The 23,386-nt window shown below is 42.4% G+C and overlaps 1 protein-coding gene across 1 annotated transcript in view; it reads right to left on the bottom strand.

Moving 5' to 3' along the window:
* Window positions 1–23,386, bottom strand: part of MSH3 (mutS homolog 3) — a 484,945-nt gene that overhangs the window by 343,459 nt on the left and 118,100 nt on the right. The window contains exon 9 of the mRNA XM_030193332.1: window positions 8,879–8,991. Within this exon, the coding sequence (XP_030049192.1) occupies window positions 8,879–8,991 (113 nt within the window). The remainder of the gene's footprint in view (window positions 1–8,878; window positions 8,992–23,386) is intronic.

Here is a 23,386-nt window from a genome sequence, read left to right as displayed (position 1 = left end):
AGACACAAGTTCACGGACCTGTGTCTGCAACCTCGCCCTGCTCGACTCCGTGGAGCCACGTCCACGATGGGGGCGTCGAGAGGTAGACTCCCTGGCCCGCATCGGCGAAGCTCCCTCCGCCGACGTAGTCGGGGAGCCCTCCTGGGAGGTGGCCGCGGTCGGCACCGCACGCGGTACCGACGTCGGGGACCTCAACCTGGGCGATGGGCCAGCCGGCGCCACGCTCGACGGTACCGGAGGCGCAAGCACCGCCGGTACCGGAGGGGTAGGGCGCAACAGCTCTCCCAGAATCTCTGGGAGAACGGCCCGGAGGCTCTCGTTCAGAGTGGCTGCAGAAAAAGGCTGAGAGGTCGATGCAGGCGTCGACGTCAGAACCTGTTCCGGGCGAGGAGGCTGTTCCGGGCTGTCCAGAGTGGAGCGCATCGACACCTCTTGAACAGAGGGTGAGCGGTCCTCTCGGTGCCGATGCCTGCTGGGTGCCGAATCCCTCGGCGACCCAGAGCTCTCGGTGCCGACACGGGGAGGAGACCGGTGTCGATGCTTCTTCGATTTCTTCCGAAGCATGTCACCGGAGCTCCCCGGCACCGACGAGGAGGACGTAGAATCCATCCGTCGCTTCCTCGGGGCCGAGACCGAAGGAGGTCGGTCTCGGGGGGGCTGTACCGCAGGAGCCCTCAGGGTAGGAGGAGACCCACCCGAAGGCTCACCGCCACCAGCAGGGGAATGGACAGCCCTCACCTGCACTCCTGACGATGCACCACCGTCCGACGACATCAGCAGACGAGGTCCCGGTACCACCGATGTCGATGCAGCTATCCGATGTCTCGGCGCCGATGCAGAGGCCCGATGCCTCGATGCACTCGATGCAGGGGCGGCCGAGGAAGATGGTCTGGACGCTGACGACGTCGATGCACTCGAAGATCCCGGTGCCGATGCCGACGAAGAGCCCGAGAACAACACGTTCCACTGGGCTAGTCTCGCTACCTGAGTCCGCCTCTGAAGCAGGGAACACAGACTGCAGTTCTGAGGGCGGTGCTCGGCCCCCAGACACTGAAGACACGACGAGTGTCGATCAGTGAGCGAGATAACCCGGGCGCACTGGGTGCACTTCTTGAAGCCGCTGGAAGGCTTCGATGTCATGGGCGGAAAAATCACGCCGGCGAAATCAAAATCCGAAATGACGGAAAAAGAGCACCAAAACTTTAGAGGGAGAAAATCTCGACCGAGGCCGAAAAGAGGCCTACCCCGACGACGAAAGAAAACTTACCGGGGCAAAAAGCTGGAAGTACGGGGAGGATTGACACGAAACCCGGTGGAGGGTTTCCGGAGCACTTCCCGACTTAAGCAAAAGCTTTTCCGAAGAAAAAACACGCTCAAAACAATTTGGACGCGCGAGGTCGACTTTCCGGGGCTCGACACGGCGAAAATACGACCGTACCGAGTGCGGACAAAAGAAGACTGGCCGGCTCGAGCCGGTTTCGGGCGGGAAGACGGCCGCGCATGCGCGGTGCGCGCGGGCGCGCGAGGACTAGCAAAGGACTTTGCTAGTGAAGTTTCCGATTGGAGGGGCTGCCGTGGACGTCACCCATCAGTGAGAACAAGCAGCCTGCTTGTCCTCGGAGAAAGTCTGATACCCTGGCTTGCCATGCTACTTTATACATATCGCATGTCATCTCATTCTGTATATTACTATTCAATGTCTGACATAACAAATGTATATTTAAATTTAATATTTAGTTCATGCTTTCCAGTGGTAGTTCAAGGTGAGTTACTTTCAGATACAGCAGGTATTTCCTATCCTTAGAGGGCTTACAATCTAAGGGCCCTGTTTACTAAGTAGTGCTAAGGGCACATTAGTGTTTTTAGCCTGCGCTAACCGTGTAGGCACCCATACTATTCCTATGGGCCCTACATGTTTAGCGTGAGCTAAAAATGCTAACTCACCTTAGTAAACATACCCCAAAGTTTGTACCTGAGGCCAATGTGACTTGCCCAAGGCTGTAAGAGGTGTCAGTGGGATTCAAACCATGGTCTCTCTGGTTCATAGCCTGCTGCTCTAACCACTAGGCTATTCCTCCAGAGCAGGATTCTGATCTCAGAAGGGGTAGTGGAAGGGTGGGGAAGGGGGTGAAGGTGGGCAAGAGGAACAACAAGAAAGTTGTGATGCATTAACATGCAGCCTGAAGTTTTTCAAATATGTAATAAATAAGTAAACCATTCTTTGTTCTTTTTTAAAAGTCTAAAGGGTAAAATAAATTGAAGTCACAACCACAAAAATATAGACTATGATGGCAAATATGACCATAAAATCCAGTAAAATTCTTGTTGTAGTGTCATAGGCCACACCTGATCTCAGGTTTTTCCTTTACATTTTGACAGCCATGGATTCTCAGTACTTATCCCATGCTCTCTTGCCTGTACTACCCTTCTCTGTGAAGAAATATTATCTAATGTTACTCCTGAACTGATCTCCTTTGAACCCTATATTATGACCTCTTGTTTTAGAGTTTTCTTTGCAATAAAAACAAGACTCACTTCTCGTGCATTATTTATACATCTGAGGTATCTGAATGTCTACATGGGCGAAAACCAATATCACCAGGATAACAAAATTGATCTTGTGGAGATGTTCAGTCTCATTTTACCAGCCCTGATAACAACCTTTTAAAGCATGAAATATTAATTTCTGTACTAACTAAAGTACACAAGCACATTTTATGGAAAATAGCTGTATGATCAATTCTTAGGATTTATGCTTATAATTTTGTTTGCTCTCTGCAGAAATTAAATCTAATATAACCGTGTAACTTTTATTAACATACACAATAGCAAATCTGCAGCTGCTCATCTGCTCCCAGATGTGTCATCTGTAATATCTTTATTCCAGGGGATTCTAAAGGAAGAGACGTAGCAGAACCAAGATATTGCCAGGTATACAAGATACTCTTAAAATCAAAGTTACTTGTATGGTATTTAAAAAGAATTTAAGTATTATATTCTTTACATCAGTAAAAATGTGACTCTATTGAAATGATTTCATATGGGTATGCAGATTTATGTGGACTAAAGACAGTAGCAAATAGTACACCCTAGATTCTATCTTGTAAATCCAGAAGAAAATACTTTCTTTTAAAAGTCACTAATACTTCCCTCCTTGACTTTGGGCCACAACTTGGTGAACAAAAAAAAAAAGAAAATGCTGGAATACAAGCACAACTGTAAATAATAATAGGAGGAATAATAGGAGAGAAAAAAACCCTCAGAATTCTTTAACTGTCCAATAACAGATCTACAGTTAGGATGAAATTAATCATAAGCCAAGTTGAAAATGTTTGTAAACCATGAATCAAAATGTGTACTTGAAAAATATCCTTCTTGTGAATCACAAATCTTAATATAATTAAACAACATAATACATTTATCTTGAGGCAAACACCCAACAGAGGCCTTCATTTTGCCCAAAGCTGCATCAAGATGATAAATTGCTTCTATCCTATCAACATATTTAATTAAAACATGTAAAAATATGGTAATATAGTGCAATCCGCTTAAGTGCAAGGGTCTGGGACCAAAGAAATACATGCAGTTAACTGGAGCGTGCACTTACCCGTTGTGACCCAAAGAGGCTTGACATCTGATAAACATCTGTAAAGTACTATTTATTATACGTACAGTATTATTTATTTATTATCTATTGTCCTTGTATCCCACATTTTTCCACCTATTTGCAGGCTCAATGTGGCTTACAAAGACCTGTTGTGGCATTGCCACTTCAGGGAAAAAGATAATCTTTTGCAACAACAATTGTAAGGATAACAAGAAATGGCTAAGCAAAATAGCTATGTAAACTGTTATAGGAGGAAGATTTGCAGGATTAGTAGTGAGTCAGTAGTGAAGTGTTATAATTAGACTATGGATTCTCGTGATAGGACTTGTTGAAGAGATAGGTTTTCAGAGATTTGCGGAAGTTGGTTATTTCATTAATTGTTTTCAAGCTGGTTGGTAGTGCATTCCACAGCTGCGTGCTCACGTAGGAGAAGCTGGTCGCGTGAATAAGTTTGTATTTTAATCCTTTTCAACTGGGGAAGTGTAGATTGAGGAATTTGCGGGCAGATCTTTTAGCATTTCTGGGAGGTAAGTCCACGAGATCTAGCATGTATGCCGGGGCATCTCCGTGAATGATCTTATGAACAATTGTGCAGATCTTGAACGTGGTACGTTCTTTCAGTGGGAGCCAGTGTAGTTTCTTTCTTAGGGGTTTTGCACTTTCATATTTTGTTTTTCCAAATATGAGTCTGGCTGCGGTATTCTGGGCTGCTTGAAGTTTTTTGACAGTCTGTTCTTTGCAGCCACTGTAAAGTGCATTACAATAGTCCAGATGACTTAGTACCATTGATTGCACCAGTTTGCGAAAAACGGATCTTGGGAAATAAGGTCTTACTCTTTTGAGTTTCCACATGGAGTGGAACATCTTCTTGGTTGTGTTCTTCACTTGGTATTCGAGTGTAAGATTTCGATCAATGGTAACGCCAAGAATTTTCAAAGTGTTTGAGACGGGGAGGGAAAAGTTGGGTGTGTTTATGGTGGTGAACTTATTTATATTGTGTTGTGAGGTGAGTACAAGGCATTGTGTTTTTTCTGCGTATAAAGTCTCCGTTAACTGACGTTAGGCTTACTTGAAGTAATCAGTCATAGTCCTCTGTACACTGACATTCAGTGGCCTCCAGATAGGCCCGCATGGTGTTGAGACTCTCCAGCGCTCTTGCAAAAATGACAGGAGGTTGTTGAATTTCGTCAGCATGTGCCTCGCTGCTTATTTTATCATCTGTTTCATCATCAGCCGTTGCCTGCGTATAGGCGCATATGTCGACATCAGTGCTGTCGTCAGCTGTTTGTAGATCGTAATCAACAGCTACGTAGTGATCAAACTCCTCTTCAGTAACACCGGCTGGGATGTCAATAGCCTGTTCATCTGATGCATTTGCAACAACTGCATCTGTTTCGTCCCTCTCCACATCCTTAACAAAGCTTGCCCGCTTGTAGCAGTTCACAATGGTTGCCTGTGTAACGTGATTCCAGGCTCCTTTCTGCATATGCAGGGAATCCAACAGTGACAGATTACGAGTCAATTCAACAGCACGTTTATCCTTGCCAATCTGATCATCCATAACGCTCATCAGACGACGTAGCACAAGAGCCCGATAATGTTGTTTGAAATTGGCTATTATGCCCTGATCCATAGGTTGGATCAGAGAGGTAGTGTTTGGTGGCAGGAAGACCACCTTGACGTTAGACAGCCTGACATCATCACTGTGTGCAGCACAATTATCACAAAGCAACAAAATCTGACGCTTTTGTGCCCGCATTCTAGTGTCTAACTTCTTTAGCCACTGCTTCCAAATTTCCCCAGTCATCCATGAATTTGTGTTAGCCTCGTATGACACAGGAAGTCGCTTAACATTCTTGAAGCAACGGGCTGTTCCAACTTCTCTCGCCCATCCATATTGCAGCAAAGGAGGATAGTCAGTAGGTCCTTTGACGTTTTACTTCCTGTAGTTTCGGCTTGTTTGAAGTGAAAGGGTTCCATCAGGAATCGCTCGCCAGTACAGACCGTTTTCGTCAGCATTGAAAACGTCACGAGGTGCAAGCTCGTTCAAGATGGTAGGAAGAACTGAAACAACCCAATTTTCAGCACCAAAGTCATCAGCGTCTTGTTTTTCACCATGCTGTTTCTTGAATTTTATGTTGTTCCTCTCCTTTCATCTTTCCAACCATCCAACAGTGGCTTTGAATTCAGGTAGTCGAAGACTTTCAGCTAGCTGATTAGCTTTCTCCATAAGCAGTGGACCACTGACAGGAAACTGTCTGCTCCTGACTTGAGAAAACCACCGAAGAAGAGCATCTTCTACATTCTCAGCTTTTCCCACCGGTTTACGTTTCCTGTGTGGATCTGTATTGTATTGCCAGTCTTCCAGAAACTGATCTTTCTGCTTCAAGATACGTGAAATTTGACTGGGATTGACACCATATTCTTTAGCAACAGATGCTTGACTTTGTTTGTTTTCTAATTTTTTAAGAACTTCTATTCGTTCAGCCAGTGTTAAAGTCTTACAGTTGCGCGATGACGACAACGACAACGACTCCGACTCCAGTGTACACTCTAACAACTTTCATTCGCTTATTCTGCCTGTGGCAGTTAACCAATGAGATTTCAAATTTATCGCCCCTTTGTCACGTGCCAATCGGCTTCCATATTCCGTGCGCGCGCTTATGCGGAGTATTTCCTGCAGAGGAGTGGTCTTAAACCATGCATAAAAGCGACTCTTGCCCTTATCAATGGTGCGCTAAACCAAAGTTTGTCCCCATAGAAATTGATGGCACCAAAAATGGGACCGAAGTATGGCATGCAGTTAAACAGAGCATGCACTTATCTGACAGTGCACTTAAATGGAGTGCACTGTATTATAACTCACTATCACAGTACTACCATCTTCACTCATGCAATCAGAAAATCATGATTCTAAGTGCTGCTGTTTTCACTGTTGAGGGAAACAATTTATCACCTTTGATAGAGTTTTGGGCAAAACAAAGGTCGCTACTGGGTGTTTTCTTCAAGATAAGTTTATAATTCTGTTTAATTATATGAAGATATGTGATTCACAAGAAAAATATTCTTTCAAGTACACATTTTGATTCATGGTTTATAAATAATTTCACTTTGACCTATAACTAATGTCATCATAACTGTAATCCTTTAATGGACACGGTTAAATAATTCTGAAGTCTTTTTTTCCTTCCATTATCGTATTTACACTTGCATTGTTCCAGCATTTTAGCTTTATTATTGCTGGTTGCCCCCTTTATTTAATCTTTACTAAAGATTACTGAGCCATATCAGAGAAGACCAGTGTACTAGAGCTGCCAACAAGGCAATGGATAAAGTGACTATTTGCCTTTTGCATTTCCTTTTCATTTGGAGGGGGAGGCATATAAATACAATGTAATGTAAAAATTTATGAAACCTATGGAAATAAAACCTCAATTGGTTTAGCTAGGTTCCTCAATATCAGTTATCTGCCATTTGTCTTTTTATTCTTTGCACGCAGCTCACATGTACTAATTTGTATCTATGCTTTATATCCATTGTATTTGTTATCTAGAGCTCTGTATGTGACACAAACAGCTGTGATGGCCATTTTTTCTTTATCTAGCCTTGTTAATGAAAGAAGTTAAAAATAAAGATTAAGTTGAAAATGAGGGCAAAATTAATACTTTCTCCGAAAAGTTGGTAACAGAAATTAACCAAACCATTTCAAAACAACGACCAACAGGCTTATTTTCGAAAGATAAGGGCGCCCATCTTTCAACACAAATCGGGAGATGGACATCCTTCTCTCAGGGTCGCCCAAATCGGCATAATCGAAAGCCGATTTTGGGCGTCCCCAACTGCTTCTCATCGCGGGGACGACCAAAGTTCCCGGGGGCGTGTTGGAGGCGTAGTGAAGGCCAGACTGGGGCATGCCTAACAGATGGGCGTCCTCGACCGATAATGGAAAAAAGAAGGGCGTCTCTGACGAGCACTTGGCCAACTTTACTTTCTTACGACCAAGCCTCAAAAAGGTGCCTGAACTGACCAGATGACCACCGGAGAGAATTGGGGATAACCCCCTCCCACCCTGAAAAAAAAAACAACTTTAAAAACTTTTTTTGCCAGCCTGAAATGTCATACTCAGGTCCATCGCAGCAGTATGCAGGTCCCTGGGAGGGGACGTACGTGTGTGTCAGCGGAGGCATAGCGAAGGCGTGGACGTCCTTCTTTCAAACATTTTGGATGTCCTGAACTGCCCCCCCCCCCCCACAGGGACGGCCAAATTTCAAGGGAGTGGAGTGGAGGAGTAGCCTATTGGTTAGAGCACTGGTCTTGCAATCCAGAGGTGGCCAGTTCAAATCCCACTGCTGCCACTTGTGATCCAAAATCCAAATAAATAAAGGGGGTGTCGGAGGCATAGCAGGCATGGACGTCCTTCTCACAGAAACATCCACATTTTGGATGTCCTCAACTGCCATCACATGGACGGAAGCATAGCAAAGGACGTCCTCACCTGCCGTTGCAGGGACGGAGGCATAGTGAAGGATGTACTTCACCCATACTCTTAAAAAAAAAAAAAAAAAGACGTCCCTCACGAGCACTTGGACATTTTCACCTGGACTTGTGTTTTTTTAAGGCTGTAGACGGCTATTATACACGCAGCTTGTCTGTGTGTATGAAGCCGTCTTTGGCATGCGCAGAGCATCCACGCATAATGCTTGGCTGCTCTGCACTGGCTTCCCCTCCTTAGGAAGGAAATCGTGTGCAAATGAGCTAACAGCGAGCAGCTCATTAGCATGCGAGTTCCTTCATGCATGCCCGTTCCTTTCCGAATCGCTAAGGGAAGGGCTTTTTCCGTTCAGTTAGTGCATCAGTTATTGCAGTGCCCCCTAGGGTGCCCAGGGGGTCCAGTGCACTACGAATGCTGGCTCCTCCCACGATCAAATGAGTAGGATTTGGACGTTTTTGAGATGGGCGTCCTTGGTTTCCATTATCGCAGAAAATCGGGGACGGCCATCTCTAGGGATGACCATCTCTAAGGTCGACCTAAATGTGGAGATTTGGACGTCCCCGACTGTATTATCGAAACGAAAGATGGACGCCCATCTTGTTTCGATAATACGGGTTTCCCCGCCCCTTCGTGGGGACGTCCTGCGGGAACGACCTCAGGAAAACTTGGGCACCCCGTTCAATTGTGCCCCTCCATGTCTCTTCTGTAGTACACTTCTGATCAGACCGTACGAAAGGCAGCATGCCAAGTAGTGTAAAAGGGTGCTGAATAGTGCTTACCTGTTACGCTAAGCACTTCACCTCCATAAAATTCTGTAACAAACTGGAAAGCATGACTGTACTCAAAATGAAGGCCGTCTATTTTCTCTATCCGAATCCTGTCATCCTGTAAGCTAAAAAAAATACAAATTTGCTTAGTTAAACTGTTTTATTGTATACACTGTCACACAAACATTGATAGGTATTTGTCTCTTTTTCTTGACCACCATATGGTTACAGAAGATTTCAATCAACTAGTCAACTTAACACCTGTAGATTTAATCTCAAAAACACTTTTTAGAAAGAGAAGGTAAAGCTGGCTACATAAATCATATAGGAACCTCGGCAGCAGCACTTTTCACACAAAGATAAAACCCGTGGCTTGACAAAATTATCATCGGATCCCCTATTCTTTGACCTTTTATCACTTTTTAATTTCTGCCATTTATTATATCAATTTATCAAAAAGTTCAATTAGTACTCATAAAATGTATGTTTCTTTATTATTAATGAAATTTAACAAATAAGTCCAAGCAATTTCACTTGTACAGAAAAGTGTTACACAAGAAATTATAACCTCTTATAAAGAAACATTCTTAAAGAGAATATAATAAACACTCAAGTCCACAATATTGGGATCCAAGACTTAATAGAAGGAAGAAATAAAGAAAAATTAAAGGCAACAATATACCTGCGGAACAAGAGCTAGAAATTAATTATATAAAGAGCTCTACTCAATCTCCTGAAACTCTCTTATTTGCTATAAAAGCTGACAAGTGAGAAGGTTCAAAGGAGTCATATTTAACAGAACTATATCTAATAATATATTTACATGGATATCTTAAGAAAAATGTTCCACCTATTTGCATAACTCCAGATTTCAATAATAAGAACTGCTTATGTCTACGCTGAGTATCTTTTGATACATCAGGAAGTAATTGAATCTTAAAGCCTAGAAACATTGTTTTTAAAAAACATTCACAATAACCATTGTTTATCAGGCGATAATGCCACCGAAGCAACCAAAGTCGCTGCGGTGGCTAATTCTGAATCTGAAGTATTCAATATAATGGAGATATCCAAAGAATCTTAATGTTCCACTGCTTTTCTCGGTAGATAGTAAACTTCTGTAAAAGGAGGAAATTTATCTTATAGTAAACACAAAATTTCCTTCATATAAAGCTGCAACATTTCCGAGGGCCTAACTGTAGATACCCTTGGGAAGTTTAAAAAGTGAAGATTATTGCTCCTTGCAAAAATTTTCAAAAGTCTCACATTAGACAAGTCTTTAATCAAAGAAATCTGCACATTTTGAATGTTATAAAAATCCTTGTTAATTTGATCCATTCGAGAAGACAGCTCCTTTGTCTCTATTTCAACTTTTCCTACTCTCAGTTTATTTATTTATTGCATTTATATTCCACATTATCCCACCTATTTGCAGGCTCAATGTGGCTTACAGAGACCTGTTATGGCGTCGCCATTTCAGGATATCAAATACAATTGGTAGTACAAAAAGATATTGGATGCGAGAAGAGAAATAAGCAGATAGTTGTAGAGAGATGGTTTTCATGGTCGGGTGGGTTGGCGAAGTGGTAAAGTTCAGTTATGGGCTTTCTTTGTAGGCCTTGTTGAAGAGATGCGTCTTCAGGGATTTACGGAAGTTAGAGATTTCGTTGATTGTTTTCAAGTCTGTTGGAAGTGCATTCCACGTCTGCGTGCTTATGTCAGAGAAGGTGGTCGCATGTGTTAGTTTGTATTTTAGTCCTTTACAGCTGGGGAAGTGTAGATTGAGAAATTTGCGAGATAATCTTTTGGCATTTCTGGGGTGGCAGGTCTACGAGGTTTTGCATGTAGGTCTGGGCGTCTCCGTGGATGATTTTGTGTACAATCGTGCAAATCTTGAACGTGATACGTTCTTTCAGTGGGAGCCAGTGGAGTTTCTCTCTTAGGGGTTTTGCACTTTCATATTTATTTTAACCAAATATGAGTCTGGCGGTGGTGTTTTGGGCTGTTTGGAGTTTCTTGATGGTCTGTTCTTTGCAGCCAGCATACAGTGCATTGCAATAATCCAGGTGACTTAGTACCATTGACTGTATCAGGTTACAGAAGATGGATCTTGGGAAGTAAGGTTTTACTCTTTTGAGTTTCCACATGGAGTGGAACATCTTTTTCGTTGTGTTCTTTACGTGGGTTTCGAGTGTGAGGTTTCGGTCAATGGTGACTCCAAGAATTTTCAGATTATTCGAGACGGGAAGAGAAAAGTTTGGAGTGGTTACGGTGGAGAAGCTGTTTGTGTTATGTTGTGAGGTGAGTACTAGACATTATGTTTTTTCAGCATTAAGTTTTAGCTGGAATGCATCTGCCCAGGAGTGCATGATATGGAGGCTTTGGTTGATCTTATTGGTGATTTCCTTGAGGTCGTGTTTAAACGGGATGTAAATCGTGACATCATCTGCACATATGTAGGGGTTGAGGTTTTGGTCGGCTAGTAGTTTGGCTAAGGGTACCATCATTAGGTTGAAGAGGGTTGGTGAGAGGGGGGATCCTTGATGAACTCCACATTCAGGTGTCCATGGGGCTGATATGTCCTCGTTCGATGTTACTTGATATGATCTTGTGGTTAGGAATCCTCTGAACCAGTTGAGGACTTTACCTCCAACTCCGAAGTACTCTAGTATGTGTAGTAGTATTCCATGGTTGACCATGTCGAAGGCAGTAGACATGTCGAATTGTAGGAGGAGTATGTTGTTGCCAGTTGCGATTTCTTGTTTAAATGAGTTCATTACAGATACTAGTACAGTTTCAGTGCTGTGATTTACCCGGAATCCTGATTGAGATTTGTGCAGAATAGAGTATTTGTTTAGGTAGTCAGTGAGTTGCTTAGTTACTATTCCCTCTGTGAGTTTGGTTATGAGCGGGATAGATGCTACTGGGCGATAGTTGGTTAGGTCCACTGTGCTTTTCTTAGCATCTTTAGGTAGAGGAGTGAGTAGTATGTTTCCTTTATCCGTGGGGAAGAGGCCATTTTGTAGCATGAAGTTTAGGTGTTCCGTGAGGTCTGTTTTGAGTTGTTGAGGGGCAGATCTAATGAGGCTATTAGGGCAGATGTCTAATTTGCATTGTGACTTGGCATATCTTCCGAGCGCTTGTGAGATGTTATTGAACAAGAGTATATCAAAGTTGGTCCATGAGCAGTCTGCAGGGTAACCCCCCCCCCCCCCCCCCGGGTGTGGGGTCTAAACACTCAAGAAGGGTTGTGTAGTCAGTTGAGTTGGTAGGTATCATGAGTCGCAATTTTATGATTTTTTGTTGAAAGTAGTTCGCAAGGTTGGTAGCAGATGGGGTGTCTGTGTTGTTAGACATAACCAGTGTGGTATCTAGTAGTTTGTTTACGAGTGAGAAGAGTTTGTGTGTATCCTTGTAGTGTGGTCCGATTTTGGTTTTATAATATGTTCTTTTGGTTTGTCTGATGGTGTATTTGTATTTTCTTTGTAGTTGTTTCCAGTCTTTGAGTGTGGATTCGTTTTTCTTCTTGTTCCATGCTCGCTCTAATCTTCTGACTTGCGTTTTTAGCTCTTTCAGTTCTTCATTAAAACATGGGATTGAGTTACTTCTGCGTGAGGTTCTGGTTTGCAGCGGTGCTATGTTGTCCAGCACAATTCTGCATCTGTTGTCCCATTCACAAAGGAATTGGGGTGTGTCTGTAGGTGTTGTCCATTCGTTGTTATAGAATTGTTGCCAGAAAGTCAGCGGGTCTATTTTGCCTCTCGTAGTATAGGTTTGTTGTTTTTGTAATGCATTTTTAGATCGCCAGAGAAGGGAGAGGTTTGCTCTGTAGTGATTGGACCATGGTATAGCTGTCCATTTTGTATCTGTTAGTGTGATATTTGATTCTGATGAGAAATTGTGAGTGATATCTAGTGTGTGTCCTTTATTGTGGGTGGGTCGTGTGTTTGGCCATTGGAACTCCCATAATTGGAGGAAGTCCTTTCATTTGCATATATTGCTTAGGTCGGTTTTCTCAAGGTGAAGGTTGATGTCGCCTGCTATGAGAAGGTTTTGGGAGGAAACACAAGTGTTCGATATGAAATCCATAAAATACGTTTGGGAGTCTTGCCAATTACCTGGTGGTATGTAAAACAGGATAAGGTTTAGGTGGTCGTGTAGAGTTGGGTGGTCGATTCTGACTAAGGCTATTTCGAGTTGGGGAAGAATGGATTCGGCTGTCGATGTGACTGTGAATTGGGAATTATAGATTTATAGCTATGCCTCCTCCTCTTTTTCCGTTCCTTGTCCAGTGGGTAATTTTGTACCCTAGAGGGCAAAATTCTAAGATTATGGGATCTTTGGAGTCATGGATCCAGGTTTCGCTGATAAGTAGGAAATCGAGATTGTCATTTGTAATCCAGTCGGTTATTGTCGTAGTTTTGTTAATTACAGATCTGGCATTTATATAACCCATTTGTATTAGTTGTTGAGGTTCGGTTGGGTTGGGTTCGAGGTTGTGATTATTTCAATCAGTTGTCTGTCTTCTTGGTATTTGAGTTTGTTGAGTTCTTTCTTTCCTTTCTGTTGATAGTGTCAGTAGGTGGGAGGTTTTCCATGCCATTTTTTGTTTTTTTTGGATGGGTGTGTTGTATTTGGGTTGTATGTGTGGTCTATGTATAGCTTCTGTATAAGAACAGCAGTTTGTGAAAACAAAGTCTTACCTAGATCCGAAATTAAAGACCATAAAGAATCTAAAGTTACCTCGGTAGGCTTCTTTTGCAAAAACTCAGGAAAAGATACCAGCGTAGACTGAAAAGTATCACTTATCATTCCGAGATCAGGAGTTCTTCGATCCCCTGTTTCACTCACAACGAGTTTGTTTCCCGGGAGTGAGCTTCCAGTCCGTCTCCTCCAATCTCCCCCCGATGTAAGTGAGCCTCGCCAGAAATAGTGCCTTGCTTACTTCTCAAAGAAGGCACCATCAATTCAAAAAGGGGAGAACTCAATCCTTGTGGTTGTGGGGGAGGAGCTCTCTCAACGGGGCTCAATGATATCTCAAGTCCTGGGGACATCGCCGCTTCCTCTCTCAAGCTGGCATCTCCACCAGGTCCTCTCCTGACTTCTCTAGCTCCCGACTTCTCCAGCCCCCAGACTCCTCAAATGACGATCCACTGGACCCACTATGGGGGATTCAGGCAGATTGGGGGCTCGAACAGCTGCCTTTCCCCGACGTTTAGGCATTCTCAGGAATAGGAAACAAGGAGTCGACTGAAGCTCAGGTATGTACGGTCATCTTGGATCCTGGTTAATGTATCTGTTTCTTATGTAGTAAGACTGGACCTGTGCAGGACAGAGCAGGGAGGCCCTGGAGCGTAGGTCTCCACAGCTTGTATGTAAGCTACCTGAACCTAATATAAGGTAGGCTAAGCTTGACTTTAAGCCTCATGAGGATCCTGTTCTTGCAGTCCAGCTGGAGGCAGACCTGTGTGGTAAAACCTAGCAAGTAGATGTGTATATATGTTTAAAACTGAAAATCATAAGCCTGTGTAAAGTTGCCTCTGAAGTAAAGAGACTATATTCTTTATTCACTGTACCTGTGGGATAACAGGCATTAGTAGTTGTTTTATGAAGGCCTCCTGCCCCAACTTGGTTCACACAATCATACCACTATTAGGACTTTTTGTTCAAGGTGATTTTCTACTCAGGTCTTTTTCCTTCTCATTTCTGTATGTTTTCAAATAACTTTGACTTAAAAGGCACATTATACAAGTAATCCTATTAGATTATACAGAAACACTCATGGGCCGATGAACAAAAACCCTGTGCTGTTCCAACAGCCAGTGTTGTTCAAAGAAATAGGTCAAAGTACTTAAGTAAAAGTAAAAAGTACAGTGAAGAACACATTAAAAATCTACTTAAGTAAAAGTAAAAAAGTTATTGCTTAATGTAATGCTTTTTGAGTAAAAGGTGAAGTACCACAACTACAATAAATGCAACTATTGTTAATGTTTTTATCCCAACAACTTTATTGCTCTACAATTCAATCCACTTTGCTTTTAGTAAAACTAAATTTTTGAAAATGACTGTCACTCATGTAAGTGTGCTTGTGAGTCATTAATCCAGCACAGCTAAAAAGATTCAACAACTGCACTAGCAGAAATATAGAATGTTCACTCTGATAAAAAGTTTCTTCAAATTAGGCCAGGTTGCAATATTATTGATGTCTTCTGAGTGGGTCTGCAGGTTATAATCAAGGGAATCTCTGAAACACTTGACTTCCTTATAGCAAAGAATACTATATCATCATTATTGTCATTATCATCAGCATTAGAAGTAGTGATGTCTAATTTATCATTTGCATCTTCACCTTTATCTTCATTTTCATCATCATTCTGTCCAATTACAAAGAAGATTTTCACAAAGTTGGAATCATTGTCTGTTATTGTTCTAACCATTTCATCTGATGGCAAACTCTGAATATTCGAAAACTGATGCAAGAATATCAAATGTATGGGAACCCTTCAGTCGTAAGGTCAGACAAGCAGACTTCCTCCCTAAAGACTATCAATCCAGTGGGCAGTTACCCCTTGGTAAAATTTCCCATGGGATGATGGAGACGTCTGTTGTGGAAGAGACATATGTCTGTTCACCAAGAATTGCTACCAGCTTCAGCTTCATCTCCGCTTCAAAATGACCCAACTCATCACTGTTCTGTTTGGCTGGAGACTAGTAACCAGTTCAACACAGGCAACTCCATTGTTCTTATAGGTTATACTCACTGAACAGTAAAATTTCAGAGGAGATGATCCACTGTTTGCGTGACAAGGTTTGCGTCAGGTTCTCAGGTTCAGAGCCCGCGGGGCCGGGCTCTGGAGCAAACGTGAGCCCTTGGGCTGCTGCCGAGGAGCGACAGCAGCAGGCAAAACCCACCAACCAACACTGGGCAAGCACACCAGCAGGGACTGCAGGCACTGCCCAGCGAACCGGAACACATGGAGTGGAACACTGGACTGGAATTCCCCGGACTGGAGGACACAGGACTGGAACCCCCCGGACTGGAACACTGGACTGGAATCCCCCGACTGGAACACCAGACTGGTCCACACAGCTTCACCTGCACTTAGCTACTAAGCCCCCCAGGAGTTGAGCTCCTGGGTTCAAGTAGCCGGCAGGACTTACTGGATACCGGATAACACAGGGACCAGGACTGGAAACAGAAGTGCTCCTAACCCTAAACTGATCTATGTGCTCCCAAGCCCTAAACCAGCAGGAATGTTCCTAACAGTAAACTGACAAAAGGACTTCCTAAGCCCTATACTAAACATGAGCTCCTAAGCCCTGCTCAAGAAAGGGACTTCCTAAGCCCTAAACTAACAGAGCAGGGAACTAAACACAAAGCTAACACAGGTGCTACAAGCACCAAGCTACAAGCAGAGCTCTACACTAACAAGCTAAACACAACACTAACAAGCTACCTAAGCACTGCTCTAGCAAACTAGATACAAAACTAACAAGGTGCTTCCTAAGCACTACTCTGGCAAGCAACCAGAAGAGCTCCTAGCACTAAAAGGGAAGACAGGGGAGCCACAAGGAAAAAGCAGCGAAGCTAACACATAAGCCAAAAGTGATTCTAAATCACCAAACACCAACAGCAAAGACTGCAATGCTCCCAATAGCACAAACACCAGAAGTACTTCTAACAGCAAACTCTGCAGTGTTCCTAACAACACCAAACCCTGAAGTACTTCTATCAGCAACAGAGCTTCCAAAGCCCTACACACAGCATGCTTCCAAAACCAAGAGGGAAAAGCAGGGGAACCAAAGGAAAAGCAGGAAAGCTAAACACACAGACACCAGTGCACACTGCACTAACACTAACCTGGACCTTAGCAAAAGCAAGCAGGGAAACTAGACACAAAGTCAGAAGTGCACCCTGCACCACCCTACCTAAAGCAAACACCACCGTTGCAAAGGCTCTGAAGGAAACACCACCACTTCCTTATCAAGGCCCTCCCTGATGATGTCACACTCCCTAGACCCAGGCAACAGCACATTGACCCAGAGAGCACACTGAAACCCATAGAGGCCCAACCCACACCAATGCAACACCGTGAAGCACTTGAAGCCAGTACACCCAAAGAGAGGTAGCGCAACTCAGGCAACACACACAGGTGCAGTATAGTGAAACAATTAGAGCCATGCTGCTGGAAGCTGCCAGCACAGAGAGACAGAGCCAGCTCAGACAGGACAGACAAAAGAAACAGAAGCCAGCTAAGAAGCTGACCCCCAGGAAAGAGGTAAGTTTGAGAGGGGTTCTGACCCCAATCATAACAGCTTGCAATAGCAAAATGCTGTTCCCAGTTTTGCGGTTTCATTTGGTTTACTGAGGAATCGTTATTTCCAGCTCCCTTCTGTTTTTACTTTTAACTGCAAGCATCAGATGTAATTGAGTAAAAGTAGTAAAAATTGGGAAAAATTATTACTTCAGTAAAAGTAAAACAAATATTATCCTGTACTTTACAAGTAAAAGAAACAAAAATTTTTACTTGTTCAGTAACTAGTTACATTTACTTAGTTACTATATAACACTGTGAACAGTGCTGTAAAATTATCGCCAGAACAGCACAGGGAAATAAAACCCTGCTTTCTCAAAAGGGAACCTTCACAAATATAATCATGTGTCAATAATGTTACATATCCCCTTCTAAACGCTAAACACATCATTCACACAAATATAACTAAAATACAAAATATGTCCATTACTCACAAAACTCATTGCAAATCAGTTATAGCATGATTATTATCCCTCCTGTGAGCTGCCATAAGGTGCTTCAGATTTAACAGTTTTAATGTTACTAACATGTTCACCTGTACGCACCTTAATTTTACGTGTCGTTTGGCCTATATACATCAAGCCACACAGACACCAAATACAGTACACTACACCTATAGAATTGCAGTCCGTACTTGATTTTAAATAAAACCACTGATTACTATGGGGTATAAGTATCTTATTGCCCTCTTTTACATAATTACAGTATAAACATTTCCCACATAGTGTCCTGTTTCCCCAGGCTTCGCCCGAATCGGGGCTATCATCTCTCCTAGATTTCTGCCCCTACTATATGCAAATCTTGTGGCTTCTCACAGGGGAGCATGAACCCCCAAATATATGCCAATATTTATATATCAAAGATTGAATATCATGAGACATTGTTGAGTAAGGCAATACACAAACTAATGATGTACCCTGCTGAGGTGGTTTGTCAGCTAAAAACCACCATCTGTCTGCACATGTAGCTCTCTTGTAAGCTTTTCTCACTGCTGACTTAGGATACCCACGTTGCAAAAATCTCAGAGCCATATTGTTCGCATGCCTTTGAAATTGTTCCTTAGTAGAGAATAATCGTTTCATGCGTAGAAATTGGCCTACTGGGATATGGTCTCGAAGATGTTTCGGGTGAAAGCTGGAGTAATGCAGTATCTTAATGTTCCGGTCCGTATCCTTTCTGTACGCTGTAGTAACCAATTCCTGGTTCAGGATGCTAATCAAAATGTCCAGGAAATTAATTTGGGAATAGTCCCATTGCACTGTAAATTTAATGTTGATGTCCACCTTATTGATGTAGTCCACAAATTCCTGGAACTCATTGAGGGTGCCCTGCCATATCACCAGAACATCGTCTATATATCGTTTCCATATCAACATTTTTTCTACATATTGACTCTTATAAACTGCTTTGTGTTCAAAGTTAGACATATAAAGGCAAGCTATTGAGGGGGCAAACTGTTGCCCCCATCGCTACTCCATTAATCTGTTGTAAATAATTGTTGTAAATAATCTGATTACTAATAACTTTCAATAAATTCAACTTGTCTCCTGATACATGTGCCTGCGATAAGTAATGATCCATTGTAACTATAGCCTCTTGCTGGGATATGTTAGTGTATAACGCTACCACATCCATGGTAGCTAACAGAATAGGTTTATTTTATGGAATCTGAACATCCCCTAATATTTGTAATAAATTAGTTGTATCTTTAATATAAGAAGGGGCCAATTTCACAAAAGGTTTTAAATAGTGATCCACATACTGCAATAGAGGTTCTAGTATCGACCCTCTGCCTAACACAATAAGTCAGCCTGGGTTTTTGTAAAAGACATGTATTTTGGGGACAAAATATATGTAGGGAATAGCCAGATATGGACAATATAGATATTTATATTCCTTATATGACAGTGTACCTATCCTATTTGCTTCCACCAATAACCCTGTGATCTTAGTCTGAATATTTGATGTCAGGTCTCCATCAAGACGAGCATAAAAACTAGGATCAGACACTTGAGTTAAAGCCTCTTGCATATATTGTTCCTTATCTTGAATCACTATCGCTTCGCCCTTGTCTGCTCGTTTAATGACAAGAAACGGGTCCTGCATGAGATCTCTGAATCCTAGTTTTATTTATTTATTGCATTTGTATCCTACATTTTCCCACCTGTTTGCAGGCTCAATGTGGCTTACAAAGAACTGTTATGGCGTTGCCATACCGGGATGAAGGTACAATTGGTGTTACAAAGAAGTCAAGGAAGACAAGAGGATTTGGTCAAGCAGTTGTGGAGAGATACATTCTGAGTAAAGTTGGATAGGTGTTGTGTTTTCATTAGTTATGGGTTCTCGTGGTATGCTTTATCAAAGAGGTAAGTCTTCAGAGATTTGCGGAAGTTAATTAGTTCGTTGATCGTTCTCAGTTGAGTTGGAAGTGCATTCCACAGCTGTTAAATTAGAGTATTTCTTTTGTTGTTTTCCATTAACTGACGGTCACGTAAGACCAATCTTTCAAACACTTGTATGGAGGCGTCTGGAATATTCCCAAGGACCCAAGAAGAATGTAGCTTTCCTTGAAGAGGAAACATATCCCCAGGTTCCTGTGTCTGATGTTCTTGAAAGAAAACATTGTTTATTTCCAAATATTTTATCAATTTCCAAGAATACAAACAACAGGAAAATAATGATGGAAAAACATAGGAAGCAAGAAACACAACAGGTGGGAAAGGAAAAAAGAGAAAGGAAAGAAGAGAAAAAAGGAGGGGAAAGCATCCATTGTTTAAGTAAACGAAAAAAATCTAACAAATCATATAAGTTGGAGGGTACAAAACACAAACCTAATTGTAATACTGACAGTTGCTCGGTAGTTAACTGCTTGGAGGATATATTAAACACACCTAATGGTGGCCCTTGCCCTGTCTCTTGGGACAAGCCTTTTGGTTGGTTCCAGAAATCCAGATTGCTCATCTGCGATGGTAGGGGTATCATTTAGGGTAATCGCAAAAAAGACTCAGACAACATCGATTGGGATTCAACTGGTTGCACTGGTAAGGCAGAAGCTGCTACCGCAGCCCCCTCTTGCCCTGACAACTCACTGGAAGAGGATAATTTAAAACCTACTTTTTTACCCATCTGACCTTAGGGTTTGTGAATACGTCTAGATTTATCCATCCACGGATATACGTATCCCTTTGTATAATCTAATTATCTCGCTTGAATTTACTAATTTTTTGTGTTCTTAGATCCCCTTCTGTATTGTTCCATACATTTGTTATGTTCACTAAACCCTTTTTCATAAGAATTCGGGTCATCTATCTTTTTCAAAGACTCCAAATTTTGATTTACCTCCTTTTTTTGATCCTGTATATGATGTTGTAACACATCTATCGTTAATAACATTAAATCCAAAGAACACTGTGAAATTACTCTATTCCAATTTTGCACGTATTCTGGATTATCTAAAAATCTAGGTTCTTTGTATATTCGTAAACCTCGGGGGACTTGTTGCAATGGAAATATTCTACTAATGCTGCCGAGTGCATTTCTGATCTAATGAGATTTTTATGTAACTTTCTCACTTCTTCCCAATCTACCAATGTTTCTGGACATGTTGTGCTAAATAATCTTGCACTGGTTAATAAAGAGGCTACCCTTTCTTGTGTGAGCCCTGACTTTGAATCCCACCCTGGTGTGGCCATTATTTCCACTTTTCTTGTTACCAATGTAAAATTCTGGAAAACATATACATAAATTCACTAATTGACCCCTAACCAAACTATTTTTCTACTATGGATCAATTTGACTATTTTTCTATTTTCAATTAAACTACAATTTACTTAATGTGTATAAAAGTACTGAGTTCAAAGAAATTCACAAACTTTCACAAACTTTTTACTGTTTTTATTTTTGGATTTGCTCACATCTTTTTTCAGTGGTAGCTCAAGCTGAGTTATATTCAGGTACACTGGGTATTTCCCTGTCCCTGGAAGGTTCACAATCTAAGTTTATACCTGAGGCAATGGAGGGTTAAGTGACTTGCCCAAGATCACAAGCAGCAGTAACAAGTGGGATTTTAACTGGGCAACCTCTGGAAGTCAAGACTAACACTCTAAACACTAGGCCACTCCTCTACTCCACTGTTGTAAGATAACTATGTTAAGACAAATAGTGAAGGGTCTTGATGGGCCATCGCTTTCTCAGTCTCCCAGCCCAGGTGAGCCACCATACAAATTCAACACTGCCACTTCCATCCTTTGGCCTGTTTGGGTCAGCACACTGCTGCCCTATGCTGCCCCCTCCTCTTTCCAGCAAGAGCAGGCAGTTGCTGATGCCAAGCCAATTTCTCGAATACAAAGTGGCACATAATTCCCCCCAGGGTAAAATATAATCACTAAGGAGCAATGGTCTCATTTAAGCCCATTCCTGATTGTAATGAGAATCTGTCAGTCAGAAGTAGTGAGCCCTTGGGCCACTGCCGGTGACCAGCAGCAGCAAGCGAACCACCCAAACAGGGATCGAGGCTAAAAACAGACAGGACTGGTACAAGCAGGACTGGAATTGAAGCTGGAGACAGGCAGGACCAGAACAAGCCAGACTAGAACAAGCAGGACTGGAGCTGAAGCTCAAGGCAGGCAGGGCTGGAAGAAGCAGGACTGGAGCTGAAGCTGAAGCAGGCAGGGTTAGAACAAGCATGGCTGGAACAAGCTGAAGGTAGGCAGGGCTGGAACAGACAGGACTGGAACAGAAGCAGAAAGCAGGCAGGGTTGAAGCAAGCACGACTGGAACAGAAGCTGAAAGCAGGTAGGGCTGGAACAGGCAGGACTGGAGCAAGCGGGAAAGAAGTGCAACAAGCACACGCAGACAAGAACTCATCTGAAGACCTCTGTTGCAAAGGCAAAGCAGGAAGGTTCCAAAGGCATTTACTGATGATGTCACAAGTAAGAATGAGGCTTGGCAGCAGAGCAAGGCTTGGCAGCAGGAACACCAGGGTGAGGCTTGGCTGCAAGAACACCAAAGCGAGCCTTGGCTACAAGAACACCAAAGCGAGCCTTGGCTACAAGAACACCAAAGCAAGGTTGGAATGCTGGAACATCAGAATAGGACTAGAATGATCTCTGAAACACGTTTGGGAAACAGGGAGAAGGCAGTCCACAGCAGCCACAGGGCCTGGTCACTGGAAAGAGGTGAGTGTAGACCCGGGGCATGGCCACAACCATGACACTATCATATCATATCTTTGATAAAAGAAAGTTGTCCATTACAGTGATAAATGGTCCAGACATAAAGGACACCAAACAGGAACTGTCAGGAATGCGGTTAGGAAAGCTGTGCATTAAAACATGCAATTATGCACAGTACACCACCAGAGAGACCTTAAAAAATGAAGGACATTTTTTCTGGGTCTCAACTCACAACTGTGAAAAAACAAGTAAATGGATTAATAATGTATTCTGCTTCACAAATACAACCAACATTATTCACACATTGGCCTTGCTTTCATGCAGTCACAGTAAAATTCATTCATGCTTTCCCTCCTCTTTTTTCACCCTTGCAGAGACTATGTTTTTGAATATACTCAAATCAGAAAATGATGCCGTTCTTCATCAAGAATCTCACGATAATTTGATTCTTGTCAATGGCTGCAAAATGAGTCATGGCTTTACAAGGAAAGCTTAAATTGTTTTCTCTTTTGAAACTGCCAAGTTCCATTCATAGAATGCACCTGCATTAATGAACAGTTGGCCAAAAAAAAAAAAAAAGATTCAGCTTTCACTTTCTCCCTAATAGCTTCACAGAATATTTTCTAAACTAGTAATAAGCATTGTGCTATCATTAAGGGCTTGATTATCTATCTTGATTCTGGAAAGGAAGCCAAGTGAAATAGCTATTTATGCAGGCTGGTAAAAAAATATTCTCAGCTGGAGCAGTGGCTGGACATGAAGCCCAATAGGGGGGAAATGGGTTCTATTCACTAAAGTGAAAAACACACTGATTCAGGCACAAATGTGTTTTAAATGATGATTAAGTTGATGGACATTCAGTTCTACACCTAGGTGGATGATACATGGCTATTCATACGCATTGTACCAGATTTATCTAGTAAACTGACTGCCTCTGTTACAGCAATCCAAGAATGGGCTTTAAAAACAACACATTTTTTGTGAACCAAAGTAAAACAGATCTCTTGTAGGTCCTTAACACAAGTGGTCAC

This window comes from Microcaecilia unicolor, chromosome 2 (genome assembly GCF_901765095.1).
Source record: "Microcaecilia unicolor chromosome 2, aMicUni1.1, whole genome shotgun sequence".
Classification (NCBI taxonomy): domain Eukaryota; kingdom Metazoa; phylum Chordata; class Amphibia; order Gymnophiona; family Siphonopidae; genus Microcaecilia; species Microcaecilia unicolor.
This window is presented reverse-complemented; position numbering and strand designations above follow the sequence as displayed.